Source organism: Tachypleus tridentatus, chromosome 10 (genome assembly GCF_004210375.1).
Source record: "Tachypleus tridentatus isolate NWPU-2018 chromosome 10, ASM421037v1, whole genome shotgun sequence".
Taxonomy (NCBI): Eukaryota; Metazoa; Arthropoda; class Merostomata; order Xiphosura; family Limulidae; genus Tachypleus; species Tachypleus tridentatus.
Window position 1 is genome coordinate 54,588,464 of NC_134834.1, and position 20,150 is coordinate 54,608,613.

General features: G+C 31.4%; 1 protein-coding gene across 3 annotated transcripts in view; it reads right to left on the reverse strand.

The window, feature by feature from the left end:
• LOC143229303 (uncharacterized) overlaps positions 1-20,150 on the reverse strand; it is a 74,884-nt gene that overhangs the window by 51,832 nt on the left and 2,902 nt on the right. For all 3 annotated transcript variants that reach the window (XM_076461440.1, XM_076461439.1, XM_076461438.1), the window contains exon 3: positions 2,635-2,902. In XM_076461440.1, the coding sequence (XP_076317555.1) occupies positions 2,635-2,902 (268 nt within the window). The remainder of the gene's footprint in view (positions 1-2,634; positions 2,903-20,150) is intronic.

Here is a 20,150-nt window from a genome sequence, read left to right on the forward strand (position 1 = left end):
TAGAAGTTACGTTTTTTTTCTTTCCAAAATCAATAAAATTAATTAGGAATCACCATAACGAGTAAAATAATAACTTCTTAGAAAGAAACTCCCAGACATATATTAAGTAGGATATTAAATTTTAAGTTAGTAAACAGCCGAGACGATGCGCTGCACTGTTGAGTTTTATCAGTATTACTTGTGTACTTTACTCACAGTATAAAATAATGTAATTAAATGTGATTATTAAAACATTCGTTATAGAAAGCTCGTAATTCATAGCTTATGTAGCATTTAAGTAATTAGACAAACACTATGAACATTAGCAGGTAAACAATAAGACTGATTTAATGCTTATTTTATGGCTAGAAAGGTACTACATTTCAAATGTTGATTACAAAGTTACAAAACCAGACACTAGGTGGTGATGAAAATTGTTTACCCGTTCATAAATTTCAAAAGCAAAATTGTGGAAAAGAAAGTCACAAAGACTGATAGAGAATTAAACCAAATTATAAATAATAAATCTTGTTCTTATTTATTTAAATTTATAATAATGTCAACATAAAAGCCAGGTTTTCATCCCTCTGTACACTTTAAACATCGAATCGACACATGTTTTCGTACTATTTACAAAATATTTTGATCTTTTTATCCTACAAAGTATGCCAAGTGGTTTCAGAAATAACTAATCTTTAATAATATTCTTAAACAGCATGCCAAAAATCCTTTCTTTCCTCTAAAAGTTTGCATCTCGAGGTGCTTTTTTGTCCTATGAATTGGGCGATATGAGTAAAATTTGAAACGTGAACTTCTCTACAAATCATTAAACAATACAAGTTAGCGATAAAACACGTAGTTAATTAGTTTATTCTGTTAGTAATTTCTGAGGAATTTTACGGTCACAACCGCTGCTTGAATACAGTATGTTTTACTTTTTCCCCTTTGTTCGCAGTTCATTATTTCTTGTTAAAAATACAAAAACTTTGTTTTAAATTACATTATATGCTAGTTTGAAAAGCTGTCTTTCTGCCTAATGATATAATTGTGCATACACATAACAGTAACAAAGTATTACATAAAGAGAGGAAGAAAAAAAAAAAAACCCTTAACGAACCGGTTCAACTGCACAATATATTAAAGTCACGTCTATATAACATTTTTGTTTTAACAAGTCAAAACCGGTTTAGAGTGTAGTATCTCTAATCACACATAGTCTACGTAAATACTCGCGGAAGAGTAGATGCTGTGAGAAACCATGTTTTTTAACTGTTACATTAACTATTAAAATAATATTACCTTGCATGAATGGTTCGACAGGTAAAATTTGGATAAAACGTTTGCCCAAATAAAAGAAACAAATATGTTCAGGATAATTTACACAAATATTGAAATAAGTAGATTGAATTCACAAAAACTAGGCAAAAAAACGTATTACTTGGTCAGGTGTCATAAATTTTCATATTTATGCTTGAGCAAATGTCGGTCACTACTACGCAACTTAATCTTGTGTTTCTCTATAATTCTCATCACGTGCAAATAAGAACTGAAGTTAAAATTTCACACCTAACGAAATTTTGAAATATTTCTTAAAAAAGTGTTTCAAACACTTTTAACAAGAGAATACATATTGGCATTGCAGCAAACTTCCTAAAGGCTATCTGCCACTGTCCCCAGTTTTGGACATATGAACTGAGGGATGACAGATATTCAGAAGCACACTACCACCCACATTAAGAGATTTACTTGTACTCCTATTGCACTCACAAATTAAAGTGCTGGGAGTATACAGAACGGATTCTAATCAAGGGCCAACCTGGATCACATATAATTAATGTAAATTGTTTGAAAGAATAAATATATTTTTTTAACTTTCTTATAAAAAGTAATAGCATATGAATTTTGGAAAAAAAGTTTTTATATTTCGTGACAATATTATTCAAATATTTAATATTCTTAAATCAATGTTTACATAGCATGAAATACAATTTAAGAATGACAGAAACATGTTTTGGAAACAATCCTAATAATAGTTAATTTCGTATTCATAATAATTGTGCATTAAACTGTAAAATAACGAGCATTACATCATGAAATAATTCGATGCTGAAAAAAAAAGCTATTCGGGTCATAAACCAAATTCTTGAAACACGTGGGCATGTGCCTTAAAAACATAATATTGATACCAAGAACACGTGCGGCAATAGATAATTCGAAATTTCCTCAAATAGTTATCTTAGTTATGTTTTTATTTTTATTTTTCGTATTTCAAGGATAACAGCTCTTATTGAAGTTAGGTTAAACTACCCACATTGGAATGAATATAGACAAAAAATGACTCGGTCTGGTTGTTATACATATTAATTAATTGTCATTAATTAATCACGTTTATATATTTTTTTATTGCTGACTACAGAACAAGACATCCAAATGAGCAGTTTAGGGTTAACCTAAATAAATAATTAATTGAATGTTTAACTAAGTCGAGTTTCTTACATACAAATACTGACAAAGTATAAATGCTTCTTATAAATGTATTTCTTATTAATTTTATTGGGTGATCATTTAATTTTACAGCTATTTAGGTATTTTGAAAAAGTAACTAATTAGAAAGGACTCGTATAAAAAAATTATAAGTTAACCAAGAGATCTTACGGTTCATCTTCTTATCTTTTTCGACATCAGAGACATTTAAACAAGGAACGTTTTCTGAGGATGCCTTATTCAAGTTAATACCATTTCCAGTCTTGGAGTGAAAGTGAGATGAGTCTTTCTCTAATGATGACGTCATATAGTGAGCCCCATTAACGGAATCAGTAGAATTCGCTACCAATCCGTGCGACCATTCTACTTCTTCGGTAATCCATTGAACTAAGTCCACCAATCGCAGAATGACTTTTTCTGAAGCAGCCAAAACTTCGTGCTGATAAAAAAAGTACAAACTATTAGATTATATTTATATTTGCCTTTCGTACTTTAAAATTAAATAAATTAGCTGCTAAAGTACTGAAATATGCATCTTTTTTCAGCTTCGACACCCAAAACTGAGAAGAACGAAAGACGCTTTAAATCTAAACCGTAGCAAAAGCAATAAACGGGTCTTTATGTAGAAATATGGTTTTCGACAAGTGAGGGAGTGATGGAATTTGTATTACTAAGTTTTAAACATAACCGAACTATGAAAAGTCACAATCAACAATTGGAAACCTATCCATGGGCATAGCTGAAATACACAAGTATCGAAGTTTATAAGGGTGAAATTATTGTCATGGAGAGATGACGAAACTTAAATATATAACATATTACTTAATGATTATGTAGCTACATCAGACAGATCCGCGTGGATTCTAGGTTGTTCGGGGCGAGTCTCACGACGTCTTCTAGAACAGTAAAGATAACCGCCTCTAAGAACATAACTGAGCACTAGTATCGGGGTGAGAACATGAACCTCACCCTTCCAGATCCACCGTCAGATCTATATACCGACAAAAACTGATGGACGAAAGTAACTGTGGTATTTTTTGTTTTTAATCCTGATCAATCCATTATAGATACGACCAAAAATTTATAAATGATTTTACACGTTTACATCGAATTTTAAATGTTAGTAATGTTATTCATTTTAGGAAATTCTTCAGCGAATTATTAATATTTTACTCACTTGACGTATACAGTAACTTGTGACCTAACATTTTGTTTTCCTATTTTTGTTTACTGGCTCACACAACATAATACATTAACAATGGTTATTGCTACTCTGAACTATACTGACATAACAAACAAAGATGTGTTTGTTATCTAGATCCTTTTGGACGTTATTAATTTAATTGGTGATATATATTATTTCTCTGAAAAATAGGCTTAAACTGACTTTTGCTTTACACTCAGTTAACCAGGCGTTGTGGTATAGGTTACGTTATTCCTAGTCTGTAATTTATGTGTCTGCTCCGTGTGTTAGACTCCATTCATTCTTGGTCTAGTTGTTTAAAATTATATATATATAAAATACAAGATAATATCCAAAATATTCCTGCAAACGTAATTAGAAATAAAACAGTTAATGGGCGGCCTGTTTTTTTTTGTTTTTGTTTTTTTTACGATTACTTTCTCAAACCACAGATACTCAGATATCTCATCTGTTGAATTCGCGGTTGGTCAGTCACAATTATTTAGATTATCACGAGCCTAGAAGAAGCAAAACAAAACAAGAGTACTGCAAACATGTCAGACCTGAGAAGGAAATTAACTACGCTTTAATGGCAAACATGGAACTTCTTCTACATGTGAATAGACTTTTCTTTTTGCAGTAGACTTTCAGCTAAAGTGAATAAATCTTCGGCGCTTATGTCAATGTATTAAATTTATTTTAGCATTTTTTATTTATTTTTTACTTGTTACAAAAGATTTCTCATGGTTCTAAGATAGTTTTGCAATACTAAATTAATCGTACCCACATTCTGTATACTCATAATATTTTTGTAGCCCTTTTGGTATATATAATGTAACTAAATGCTTCCGAACAAAATTTAAGACCCAGCATGACCAGGGGGTTAAGGCACTAGACTCGCAATCCGCGAGTTCGAATCCCCGTCGCACCAAACATACTCGCCCTTTCAGCTGTGGAGGCGTTATAATGTGACAGTCAATCCCACTATTCGTTGGTGAAAGAGTAGCCCAACAGTTGGCGGTGAGTGGTAATGACTAGCTGCTTTCCCTCTTGTCTTACACTGCTAAATTAGGGACGGCTAGCGCATATAGCCCGCGTGTAGCTTTGCGCGAAATTCGAAACAGACCAAAACAAACGGAACAAAATGTATAGCTCAATGTAAGATATTTGAAAAAACAAAACCAAGATTAAACGCCATCCCTAGCATCTACAAGTAGCTTCAGCTGTGAGGAGCAATATGTAATGTAAGAAACCAACTTATTTCAAAATAAGTCAGATAAAAACAGAATAAAAAAATCTAATTATGTTTTTTTTATTTCTATGCATATAAAACTATAAATATAAGCAATATATGTAGTCATAAAAATATATCAACTGCTGTATGATAAACCAATAGGAGAATGCTTACTGTTTACCCATACCAAAATAATTATGTAGGCGTATACAGATGCAATGGTTGCAAAAACATAGGCCTCATCGTTATAAAAGTAGCTAATTCCACTTTATAAATCACATAGGTTTGTAATGGAAACGTTGAACCCACCCCCGATTTCATTACAAAATTTTGTTTTCTACTACAAACTTACTTTTCGCTTCAACAACAAAATTCTATGAAAAGTTCAGGATGTTCAAGGATAGTACATAAAATATGTATGCTACTACAAATGAAAATATCATAGGTATTTCAATGTCTCGTCACACTTTTAGAATTCATATTTAACATATGGTTTTGTTAATGTGTATCATAAATTTAATGTTGACAATAAACTACCCATTCGTTCAAAAACTGCCGTCCGCCTGGTGGGACAGCGGTCGATATATGGACTTAAAACGCTAACATTCGAGGTTCGATTCTTCAAGATGAACAGAATGGAGATTGTCCATTGTGCAGTTCTTCACGAAGTAAACAACCATAAATTAACATAAAATGGTAATTTATTAATAAAGACAAACATTCCTCATGCACTTAGAAATGTTACAGTTAAAAATTAACTTCACCAGTTAATAAGTTCTGTGATATAAATATTTTACAAGAGCATTCTGGACATTTCTTTTTTGTTATGATACCCATTTAAAGCCTTATTTAGTACCGATTATTATTACGAAAGAAAAAAAATCAAATAATTAGAGATGTGTATGTGTGTGGGTGTGCGTGATCCTAAAAATACAAAATTATAAAAATTATTCTAACATTGTCCAATGTGACTCTCATGAATAAATTAAAAATGTAAGTATTTGTACTGTTATTAGATTACGTTTGTGGACTGAAAAAAGATTGAAGTCTCTCTTAGTATGACGAATTCCAGTCACGAATTTTAATATTTTTAATCTTAATTTTGTTTTGAATTTCTCCCAAAACTACTCCAGGACTATTTGCAATAGCCGTTCTTAATTTAGCAGTGATAGACTAGAGGGAAGGCAGCTAGTCAATACCACCCACCGCAAACTCTTGATCTATTCTTTTACTAAAAAATAGTGATACTGACAGTCACATATAACGCTCCTTTGGCTGGAAGAGCGAACATGTTCTATGTCAAGGATTCGAGGCACACAGGTTTCGAGACGAGAACCATTAACCACCAGCTCTAACTTTGTTTATTTTAAGAAAAAACACATTGGGCTATACGCCGTGAGATCCGTAAGGATCGAACCCTGGAATTTAATGTTTTAAATCCATAAACTTACCGTTGCCCTACTGGGGATTTTAGCCCAACCACTATTGTACTCGTTGATATGCTTTGTCATATTTGTAAGCCAAACAGTAACCATTGAAATAATTCGTTTTTTAAAAAAATTTATGAAAATCGAATTTTAAGGGCAAGCATGTTTGGTGTAACGGGGATTCGAACACGCAACCCTCGGATTACGAGTCGAGTGCCTTAACTACCTGGCCATGCTGGACAATTTAACTAAGAATAATTGTATATAGTATCAAGCACATCTAGTACCTAAAAAATTCCAGTTTAGTATAAGGTCTAAAAATACCTTTATGAACTTTCTCTGTAGAGACAGATGAATAATATCTAAGGATTTTCATCTTAAACATTGAACAGTATACAGCATACATTAAGAAATTAAGTATAAGTAGCACGTTTCTGGCTCAGCAGTTTGAGCATGTTAACGTTATGAGTTAAAAATTCCGAAACGCAAAACCGTTATTCCTGTTTAACCCGTTGATGAAAGAAACTAGTTTAAATTCCAAAGGTACTTGAGTGATATGGATTTCTTGAAGTGAGATTTAATTAGCAAATTTGTTGATCTGATTTCAGAAAATACATAAAATGATTTGAGGATTATTTTCCAAATTAGTTTTTGTTACAGTACCTTTACGTATTGTGTAGAAATAACATTATTTCATCACACTCTAAAGTAATTACGTAAATCTCATTTTCTTTTTCACAATTCGATGCAGTTTTTCTTGTAATACAATTCTGATGAAAAAGATATTTTAATACTTTGTCTTACAGCCATTAAATATTTTACGTTTGCAAAGAAATACTAATTTTATCTGTAGTAAAAAGTTTTTTATTTTATTTTGTGGAATTACCACATCTTCTTTAAGTAAAATAATGTGACCTAATAACACTAACTGGTAACTCTATCTGATGTATGAAATACTGCCAGGAAAGAACGTGTTTCCTTGGAGAAAAAAAACAAAACATAAAAACATTTGTATAATATAAACCGGAATTTATCCTCTAGCCAATAGAGTATTAGACGGCTTTTGGCATTAAGCCCCTTGTATAAAGGCAAATTATTATTTTAACTTCTTTTTAATGTCCTTTCAATATACATCCAGGAATTTGAGTACAACGTAATCTTTTAACACACTTGTACAGGGTATTCCAGAAGTTTGAACCCATACGGGAAAAATACACAATTTATTCTTAATTTATATATTATTCAAATTATACGCCATTAACAATCATATACATATCAAGTCTTAGTATACTGTACCATCAGGGTGTTGTTTTTTTTTCTTAAAATATGTACAATTGACATTAGAAATGCGCTTGTTTACGAATATAATGTATGTCTTCTAATGGTTCAGATTTGTGAGATACCATATATGTGAGCAGTGTATTAAAAGAATATGAACAAATTATTTATAAAATAACTTGTAAATTAAAACAAATGAATCGTTAAAATTGATATTAACAATAGATCCAAGAGTTGTTGCTATGGGTTCTTTCGAGGAAGTAAAAAACTTGCAAAAACATAAGCTATGAAACTTCAATTGCACAGCCTCTTTGACTTTGAATAAACAAGTTATAAATTAAATAAGTAATAAATTTCAATATAGAGGTTATTTATTACTAGTTCACGTTTCAACAACCAATAGTATTCAATAACTTTCACTTGGTTTCATACCTGCAGGAAATATTGATTCATACTTGTTACCATGGTGAATAAGATTATTTGAATGTTAAGTAACATCATGATAAGAGAGCAGACATAAATTAGCAAAATAAACACATTTCACGTGAATCTTAAAAATTAATAAATAAGTAAAAAAGTATATAAATAAATTTCATCATTTTTATAGAAGAAAAGATATCATTATTAATTAAATAATCGCAAAGAGTTCGCATACTATTAGAAATCTGTGTTTTCGTGAAATACATGAGCCAATACTTCATATCAATTCACCATAAGTGCTGTGCAAGAGCTTTTATATTCAAAGCACAAATATAATTAATAAAATCAAATATATTCTTGTTATCACATAAAGCTATATCATTTGACTCAGTATTCGATAAAACTGTGTTTAATCGAAAGTAAAGTCGTATTACTACAGCCATATGTGAGCGTATGTACATCTATCTATCTATATATATGTTTATGTGTGTGTTTGCCTTTATGTATGTGTATGTGCGTGTAATATTAACTTCATAGAATATGTTTCGGTTGAAGATAGGACTCTATAGTAAAACACTACCATTGCTATATAATTTGTTCCTGTCAAGAAAATATGTGTTTGGAATTAAGCACAAAGCTACACGTGAAACTGTATGTAAGTATTATACACACATATGATCTTAAATTTTCCCACCAATATATATTGAATATATATATATATATATGTGCATTTTTAAACTGTTTACCTGATGTACATAGAATATTTCTATATTTTAAAGATATCATCCTTTTTTTCCAGTAAGCTGTCGATTCAAAATCTTCTCTACCTACTAACTGCAAGTCAAAGGTATGTATACTACTGAAAATTGTTATGAACAAACAGTAGACAACAAAAAGTATAAAATAATTATGATAAATGAGTTATGGGATCATAAGTAAGGAGCGTACTACATTTTGTCTTTCGTAAAACCGTACAGAAATGTGTTTTAACATAGAAATATTAGAAAACAGAAATGAGTGACACCTGGTTAACGTTCAGACTGCCTTTAGATCTGATGCTTATATATTCACTTATTTATCACTTCAAAAACTTGGATTAATTCTCTCATAATAATGTGGTTTTGGAAACTAAAAGCGTGTGCTCAATAGAAAAGATGTAAATATAACAAAACTAAACATAAGCTTTACACTATAATCTTATGGAAACGACTCAGCTAAGTGTAAACTCTACAATAATGTTCATAAAAATGTTCAAGTTAGGCTTAAACTCCACAGAAGAGATACTGTTAAGCATTAGCTCTATGTAGAAGAAAAAACGGAAACAAACAGTATATACTCTATGGAAGCGTTTAAAAAAACGACCTAGTTAAAATGCAAGCTATGTAAAAGATATCACAAATACAGTTTTAACGTTTTTTTTATTCATACTAAAAATACAATTCATACAATAAAATAGGTTTTCAAACCAGCTGCGTGAGTGAGCGAATACAAACCGAGTCAATAGGTGATATGTAAAATTTTCAACGTTTCCTGATTGGTTAATATTTAGTTGAAACAGCCAAACTGTGGTGACTATAATAATCGCTACATCAGAGATAATTGAATTTCTATCAAGGAAACTGGTAAAACAATTAAAATTCGAAATTGAAAAGGGAAACAACAACACAGGTTTTTAAAATGCATATAAATACTCTTGTTTCGTTGTTGTTGTTTCAATCAAACACTAGTAAATCTCCCAGTATACATTTTCGAATATCCTTTAAGCTCTTTGGCATTACACTGCTACAAAACATTCATTCCTTCCGCCAGTAACATAAATCGATAAAAGTTTCCATACAATAAATGCACGAGATTAAAGACGTAATGTACTCTCCTTCTTTCGCATTTCTCATTCTCTCCATTTTCACACACAAAAGAAATTCCCTTTTGAAAGTAGAGTTGTAGCAAAAGTGTATTGAAACACACAAATACATTTTCCTGAACAACGCCATTTCGTTTCAAATCATACTTTAACCACTTACTCAGTTTAATAAATCTACATTGTAAAAGGTAAACGTAATAAAACTTTAATCACTTTATCAATATAATTTTGTTCTATTTTTTCGTTTCCTGAAGAAAGTCATTTTTACTGTCATTTACAATCTCTGAAAGCAAATTATTTTCTTATTTACACATTGCACAGCTAAAGCATATTTTATGGCCGGATTTGAAATGAATAATGAATGCAACAAAATTGTGACATTTAATCACGTTTTCGTAGTTTCACGTAAAATGAATAAAACACTTCTTTACAAAAATATCTAATCATTATAAATCTCAACATGAAATACAAAGTTTTTCAATTAAAATAGTACATAAATTTTTAAAGACAAGGTTCAATTTATAATTAAACAAAACAATTGTTATATCTTGTTTTTAATAAGTGGAAATAATTCAGGATTAGAATACTTAAGGCTTAATAACTTAATTCGATTCTTCTATTTTCGATTTTAGCGTATAGAATGTGCATTAAAATAATCGAATACCACATTTTTAATATTTGTTTTGTTTGAAGTTAAACATAAAGCTGGATTTTAACGTCGTAAGTCCTTTTTGTTTTTAAACAAAGCAAAAATCTAACCTACATAAAAGCCAGTGTATGTCACGTCACGCTTGATTTCTCGAAATGAGAGTAAGTCATGAAAACAGTTGGATTACTGTCTGCTCATTAAGATGTTTAGTGAAGGGGTGCCGTGAAACCTTCTAGGTGTAGTGAGTGTTGATACAATATAGACATAGTGTGAGATCATCTAACATAAAGCAAAGTGTATAAAATTTATCATGAATATAAAAACATTAAACTTACGTCGTCTGAGAATCATTTATTTCCTGTTATATCAGCAATGTTACCTAAACACACTGTATTTTGATATATTTGAAACTGTTAATCTGATTTTTACCAATGCGTCACGAATTCTCTTAATTTTAACTGTCTCTCAAAGGAATTTATCAACGTTTGACTGCCTCGACTACACTTCTTTGTTGGTGAAGTTTGATTTCGCAAAATATATTTATTTCTTTATTTCAGTTAGCTTTTAAATGTAAAGTTATACGCTACTATATAAGAAACTCCAGTTTTATGGATACTCGATGTAAACAATTTTGTTATCATGATAGAACTGTCATCTGGAGGTAACGGAGTAAGTAAAAAAAATAAAAACTGTAGATTATTGACCACAAAACTATAGGAAGAATCCCGTTCCACACGTAGCCCTAAAGAACCATATCACGTCAGGAACGCAATTTACTTACCCTTCCGAAGATCCGTTTGGTCTTGCCGCCGAAAAATGTTCAAATATTTTTTCCTCAATAATTTTTGCCATAGAATACCTTCACGATAGAGGTCAATGTTCTCTCTTACCGAGGTGCTTGAGTAACTTTTGCCCTATACTTCTAATAAACCTCAATTAACAGGTTTCTGCCTGATACTCAACCTTTTATCATTAAACCTTTTATCATTTAATTCGTGAAATCAAGTGTTCAACCACCAGCGGCCTTGTACGATAGTATTTCCTTTAATAACAAGTACTTAACATCGGATGTGAGGCAACCTTTTTTTTTTCAATAAACACAATGATTTTTTTGTATTTTGAAATAAATTTCATTTGAAAAATTTCGAACATGGTTACTTTTGTTATACACACTATAAATTGTATAAATCATAGTTAAACTTTTTACATTTAAGTTACTATTTCAAGGTCACTTTTTATTTTCTTATTTTTTTCCGTACACATTATGATTCGTTTGTTTGTTTTGGAATTTCGCACAAAGCTACTCGAGGGCTATCTGTTCTAGCCGTCCCTAATTTAGCAGTGTAAGACTAGAGGGAAGGCAGCTAGTCATCACCACCCACCGCCAACTCTTGAGCTACTCTTTTACCAACGAATAGTGGGACAAACCGTCCAATTATAACACCTCCGCGGCTGAAAGTACGATCATGTTTGATGCGACGGGGATTCGAAACCGCGACCCACAGATTACAATTCGAACGCCTTGACCACCTGACCATGCTGGGCCTAACAAATGTTAGAGGGTTAACCCTTTACATTTAACTCATGGTCTGAGGTTCGCACTATTTTTAACTGAAATTACACACACTTATATCACAAAAGTTCAAGTTTTTTAATGGCTAACTATTGATATGAAACCATAATTAACTATTGATTTATATTCAATTTTAAGCAAAGTTGTAGTTGAAAATGTCTGTGTAAAAATTTGGTTCTGTTTGAAAATTGTTTGTTGTATTAAGTGAACCTTGTGAAATTTTATACGTTCTGCATAACTTTAAGTCATGTTTTATAATATATGTATTGAAAGGTAAATATCTAATATGTATTTTCCTTCAGACTGATTTTGGTACAAGACCGATAAAGATAAGCGCACGCGCTTTGGTAATAGCGAGAATATCCAACAGATAAAATAATGAATTATTATTTTTATAATCAGAAACGCAAAAATAGCATACTTATTACCAGGTTGAGTTTTAGTTTCGCTCTTAACAGGTAGCTTCCACTGATCGGAAGTTAATATTATATATAAAAGTATCATGAATGTTACAGAATAAATGAATCATTCTAAGACTGCAAGATCCGGTGTTGAGAAAACTGTTATTAGCACTTAAATATATCAAAACACCTAGTTCAATTATTTATTATCCTTAGGTAATACGTTCTACGTTTTCTGTGTTCATAATAATATAGGTCACTGTTACGTACTGCCCCAGATTACAACTATATATGCGCATGCGCATAACTAATCAGTAATTATTTTAAAAATATTTAAACGCACATACACATATATATGTGTACGAGAAATGTGTTAAACACAATCACCTTCAAGTACAAAACAATAAAAAATACGACTTAATGAAATCGTATAGTGGAAATCTCGTCGATTATAATGTATTTTAGTTTTGCTATTCAAGAGACTTAAATAGATTTAGGCTTCTATCAAATAAAATATCTTAACTAAAAACTATCTAATTTTTATCTACACGAATAATAAATTTTAAGAAACAGATAGTTTACTAAAATATTTATAATATTAAGGCTAAATAAACGGAAAAACATATGAACCAAGTGTGTGTCATTTGAAGATGCAAAGCATTCACATCGTAAACAAAAGGGCACTGCACTTTATACATTACACTAAGCTCCCACGTTCATTGAATACAGAGTTGAAATGGTCTCTGAAAACGTCGTCATGGCTACGACGTGGCTAAGAGAAAGATGGAAGGGGGGTTGAACCTCCTTGGGGTGTAAACGAAGAACGAATAGAGGCACCATGCTGCACGCTTATTGAGTTACCAACGTGGTTGGTTTCAGTGTCAGACAGTAAAATATATATAAATTACTTATTACAACGGGCGACCAGCTTCCTCCCACAACAGTTTTCTTCTTCTTTTGATTTTTATGAGGCTCATGATGATATCAAACGTAAGTTTGATGTTTTAAATCAGAACTTCATATAAAATATGTTGAAGCCCACAAGTGAATACAAACATGAACATCAGATCATGTACTTTTTTGAAGTTTTATGAATAAAAACAATTCCCGAATTACTTCCCCTTTTCATACTGACTATAATACACATTTCATAATACTGGAAACAACTACATGAAAACTTTAAAATTATTATAAATTACAAAATGCAGGAAGTTATTCTAAACATTTCATTACTCGTTACTTTAGAATAAGGAAAGTTTGTCATGTGTAAAAATGGAAAAATTTAATTAATTATACAAGCATGTGAAAATTAACAAAATTAGTATAGTGAAAAATACATATTCGATATTCACCTTCCAATACAAATAAACAAAAATATGACTTAAGGTTATACAGAAATTATCATACCTTACAAGGTTCATCTAATATAGTGAAATAATTTTTAGCCAGAACCAAATTTTAACACACATTTTTAACTACAACTAAATAATATGAATTTATTATAAAAAGACAATTAAAATAAATACATCAGGACATGTAACATCATGCATTTTATCCTTAAGTAAATCAATTCTGAAGAACATACAAATATAATTTTTTTTGCAGAAAAAATAAAACTTATGCTCTTCAACAGTATTACAACAGTTTGGTTAAAATTCCAAAGTAGAAGCATTTTTGGTACTGATTAAAAATTATTTTGCTTTTCCTTAAAGATGAACTAACAAATAAATCCTTCTCATGAAAAAGCTTTTAAAGGGGAGGAAAATTTGATGTAGTCACTTTATCCTTCGAATAAACTTGTCAACGTGGGTTAACATGAACTTGCCACCATGTCATCATTAAGCATAATAATGAATTATAAGAATACTTTGTAGAACAGTGAAACGACTGAACTGCTCACATAGCGAACGCTGTTATTTTTATTATTATATACAAATAAGCTCTTTACCCAACTCACGTGCACGTGAATAAATTTCTAACGTATTTATTTCTTGCAAAGTGAGCATATGGCTGGAGTCAACCGGTATTTCTCCCTACTCTGGTAATTTAAAGATTAGCGCATGCGCTTTGATAAAGGCAATTTCCTGTACGAAATATGTTATGCACACACACAAACATAAAAATGTAATAATAGCGATGCACTCTAACTTTGAAAATATAACAAGTAAGCTAAACCATCTGCTGTATGCATAGTGCTAGTGTGTATCGAGAGGTGGTAGTTTTAATTTGACAGGAATAGGTTACAATCATTAAACGAACCGACACTTGTTTCAAATACAGTTGTGAATAATTCAATTGTTATGGTGATTGTTTAACATTTGCAAAGTGCACGACTAGTAACTGGTTATGAACTTCAAACACAACTCACAACTATTTTATCCTCTACTAATTCAGCAGTAAGCTTAAGAACTTATAAAATTCGGGATTCGATTCTTCGCAGAGGACACAGCAAGGATAACCACAGTTTTTGTTTTAATACAAGATGAGACATAAGCAAAAAATTATAATCTAAATTTCAAATTTTATTTAATTAACTTGTAGTAAATATATGGCGAATTGGCACTTTCAAGTTTCTGTGCTAAGAAAAGTATAACAAAAACAGGAAGATAAACTGATAAACTACTTAACTTGTTTATCTTGTGTACGCAATATGCTATATATAAGAAAGTGTATTCGCAATCCAGAGGTAATACATATTTTTTCGTTTATTTGTTATAAGACTTTTCATGGTTATTTTTACTTATCATTACGATACTCAGGTAATAGAGAAATACTTTCAATTATCGACAAAAAATATTAAATCACCAACGGAAGGTTCAGAAACCTACGATTATGAGTAAGAAGTTATTAGATAAGACCCATAACGGAAGTGGTTTAAATAATCATTTCGAAACATTTACACAATTCGCCTAATTTAAGGCGTTAACATACAAACTGTTAAAGGATATGTATGTGTGTGTGCGTGCGAAGAGTAATATAATCAAGTACCGCGTTCCTTGTCCGCCCACGCGCATATTTAAATACAGGGTGTTACTTCTTATGCAGTCAATGGGAGCCAGTAATATAAAACGAATTTGGTAAAAAAAAAAAAAAAAGGTTCGAGTGTGTCATGAAGATTTGACATTCTTTGTCCTGTCCAATGTGGTGAGAGTACTTTTATCATCTGCCACGAACATATCTCAAATTCATAGAACACAATCGTGTATGGTGTATCTCGAATATATACGCTTAGTACACGTGTGTGTGTTTGTTTTGAATTTCGCGCAAAGCTACTCAAGGGCTATCTGCGCTAGCCGTCCCTAGTTTAGCAGTGTAAGACTAGAGGGAAGGCAGTCATCACCACCCACCGCCAACTCTTGGGCTACCCTTTTACCAACGAATAGTGGGATTAACCGTCACATTATAACGCCCTCGCAGCTGAAAGGGCGAGCATATTTGGTGCGACGGGGATTCGAACCCGAGACCCTCAGATTACGAGTCTAACGCCATGTGTGTGTGTAGCTATGTTTTTGAAAATACAAAGAAATTCATTATAGCCATTTTTATATTTTACAACATAATCCACTGACATGTTAGTAACAATACCTTGGAGTATTTCATTTCTACCAAATAAAGTTGGTTGGTTTAGAAATTTACGCAAAGCTACCCAAAGGATATATGCAACAGCCGTTTCTAATTTTGAAGCGACGGATTAGAAGGGCGACACCTAGTAAGTAGCACTGACTCTTGTCTCATAGAAAAGTGGGATTTGACAGTCACTGAAACTCCAATAGCTCATCTATAGTCATAAAGTTTTTTTTACGAATCCTCTAAGCGACAACACACGGACTATAGTTAATGTTTAAGAAGCCTATTAACGCACAAAAGTAAATCTCTCTTGAAATGTCTTATAAAATTGTTTGTTTGTTTTTTATACTGATAACACCATCTGTTTACAGCATAGATATAGGTTGTGAGACTATCTATAATGGCTTTTGATAAAAGAAACTCATATGTTGATAATTATATAATGACCTAGAAACACTCGCTCAAATATATTTATATATACCGTTGTTGGATGATTCTATAAATGAAACTTTGTAATTAAATATTTTTAGAATTATTTTAAAACTTTGTACTCTATTCCCAGTCTGCTCCCGACGGCTTAACGATAAGTCTGAGTACTTAAGCTAAAATTCAGGTTTCGATACATACAGCGGATAAAACTGCCTATTGTGTAGTTTCGCGCTTAACAACAGCGTTCGACAAATCGTCCTAAAATACTGAAAAATTCTTCAGTAATCAAGAATGTTAATGACAGACAGAAAGAGAAAAAATGAAGAGGGTTGTATATTTTTAAGCGTGAATGCATTTGACAAAAATATATTATGATGATAAACAAAACGTAGCTTGTTTCGTTAAACTGTATGACTTGATTATCTTGCTTTCCATGTATTAAGACTTGAATGTTTTGCATTAGAGATGGTTTATCTTATTCGTTACACTAAAAACGTTAGAAATACTCGACGGCCGTGAGCAACATTGATCAAAATACAAGGATAGCAGCAATTCCGTTATAACATGTAATCTCGAGTTCGTTTCAGTTAAATATCGATCCTCATAAAAATATAAAAGATAATCCTTTAGCCTATCTGAGGATCATTAATAAAAAATAGATCAATAGATATTTGACGGATTACAGCCTCATTTATGTAATACTTAGCGTGTGTATATTTATAAATATGTGTTTTATTGCTTTAGTCAAGATACCTACCTTCACATTATTGTCTCGTTTATTTCATTGCGAAAAGAGAATATATAAAGCGATTTATTGCTTTAAAAGCGCTTAAAATTTAATCTAACTCCTATACATCAGGATGTGCAAAAGATTAATATGTTTAGCTATATCCTTATATTATTATTCGATGTCTCACTTATTTCATGTTGTTCTTCAATCATGTATATCTCTATTATTAGAAGGGGCCTGACATGGCCTGGAGATTAAGGCACCTGACTCCCAATCTGTAAGTAGTGGGATCGAGTCCAGTCTCCGAACATTATCACCTTTTCAGCCGTAATTGCAATATAACAAGACGTTGATAAAGAGTAGCCAAGAGTTGGCGGTGGGTAGTGTTGACTAGCTGCCTTCCCTCCTGTTTATCAATTCTAAGGATGGCTAGCGCAAGTAACTTTGCGCAAAATCCAACAAACAATCATTAAATAAATAGATGAATATAATTTATTCAGTATAAGCAAACCGTTTTCACAAAGCCCTTATCAGGAGTATTTTGAGAAGAAAAAATTGCAATTTCTTTCCCGAGTAACGGAGAGACGCGATCGATAAATCAATAGACGTTTTGATTAGTTTTTGAAAATAATGAATGACTCAAAAAAAAAATCTGATTTATAAACAACATTGTATATGCAGCATTCTTTAGCTACCTCCTAAAACTGTATAATATATTAATTCTTGATTTTAAACTCAGTTGTGAAGTTTTAACGTAACGTTACCCACAAAGTAAAAAAAAAAAAAGGCCTAGTAATGATTATTTCGGAGCCACGCAACCTTGTGTTCTATAACACGCGTCGATAACAGTTTAATTTATGTCGTTTATCAAAGGCAAATATCAAGCTGTATAACAAAGCAAAATAAAATTATGCTTAGAAAGCTTCAGATAAACTGTATCGTCGACAGTTTCTTTACAAAGGTTTAAGTGCATGTCTCTAACGAAGCATTAAGATTTGTATAATTGCATTAGTTCAAAATTCACCTTTCTCAGTATTTACGTATATAACACGAGAAAGAAAATGAGAAAACTTTCAGTGAATCGTTATTCAGACCAATTATCTGCTGCTGCATGACTTAGCAATCTTTATAGAAATAATTCTTATTTTTGCAGTGTGATTTAGTAACATCTTAAACTTCCTTATGTGCTCATTGAATGACGTCAGTACCCCCCAATGGTTCGTTACTTTTATGTTTTCTATTTTTAACAATACTGATATATACAAAAAACAGTAATTACAAGTATATACATCTATAGTATCTGACATGTACACATATATGTGTACGTAACTTAAAACGGTATCCATTATACTTTGTACAAGCCAAGCTGTTAAGAAATGCAAACAAAAACCATCCATTTCCTCGTATCAGTTTTTGTTAGTATCATATACTTGTAGTAGTTTATTAATTATTATTTTATATATTTTGTAAGAAATATTTTAATATTAGTTACTAGGCTTTGGGCCTTTGCGATTTGTTAAATCAACAAGCCATTACGTCAGTCGTTTTTTTTTTAATGGCACATAAATAAAAGTCTATGAAATGAACTTGAAAGCAATCGTTACGAGCATGAAAAAGGCCGTTAAAATGGTGAAGAAAATCTATATTTTTAACACATAAAAGACAGCAAGTGCTATTCAGCAAAAGATAAACACGTGTAAATAACTGTTCATCATAAATACAATAGGAAAATACGCTATTAACTATTTAAACCTATTTTATACGATGTGGAGAATAAGGTTGAAGTGTAAACTTTGGTTGTAAACGTGCAGTATATAGCAATATAGGTTTATTTTCCTGCTAAATTTACATGTAAAACATCCAGTTTTGTCATTTTTACTCTGAGTGATATACAAGCCATTTTATGCAGATTAGCGCATTTTCCCTCTATATTCATAAGATATTCATATATTAGTAATATTAAGTATCTGTCTTGCGCATATAATTTGGCAATACTCCAAAAGTAAGTTTGCATCATCAACGCTGCGTGCTCCAGTGATGGCACGCAAGCTTATGAGAAAATTCGTTTCTAAACTCATTAAAACACTCATTTTAGAATCTCTTCTGGGTAATCTCTTTATCGCATAAAAATCGGGAAAACTTTTGTAATAGAGTAGGTTACATACTTGTAACATTTTAGCAATATTATGGTATTTATGTAATATATACAGTAGATGTATTCTAACTCGAATATACCACTTGCACGTAGTACTATATATATATATATACACACACACACATATGTAGTATTTATGTTTTAATTAAAATTTTCTAAGGGCTGTAATGCTAACTTCTTCCATAAAATTAATACGACAATTACTAGAAACGTCTGAGTTTTTTAGAAACCACAAAGGAGTGAAAGTTAATACAAGAACTATATATATATATATATATGCAATGTCATATGATTATTGTCTGTTTAACTGCTTTATTAACTATTTAAACCTATTTTATACGATGTGGAGAATAAGGTTGAAGTGTAAACTTTGGTTGTAAACGTGCATTGTATAGCAAGCTACCTTCATGTACTGAAACGTGCGTGTTTTAAATTACGAAATCTTTTTTAAATTTTCCTTCAGTTATCACTCGCATAAAAGCATTACCAAATAGGAATAAACAATGATTGAAACTACACAAGCTAAAATAAACGTAAAACAAAACACGTAGTGGATGATGTACATGTAGGAAAGAAAGAAAAAGATATCAGAAGAAAAAGAATGAAAGACCTAGAAGGTAGTCACATCTGCGCTGAGGTTAGATATATCAACTATGTTCTATTCTTGAACACTTTACAAGTTCTTCACCTAACGTAAAATCACAAAATTACTTCGTAGACCATGTGCTATATAACAATGGTCCGACAGTTGTAGAGGCAATAATTAAAAATGCATTTTAA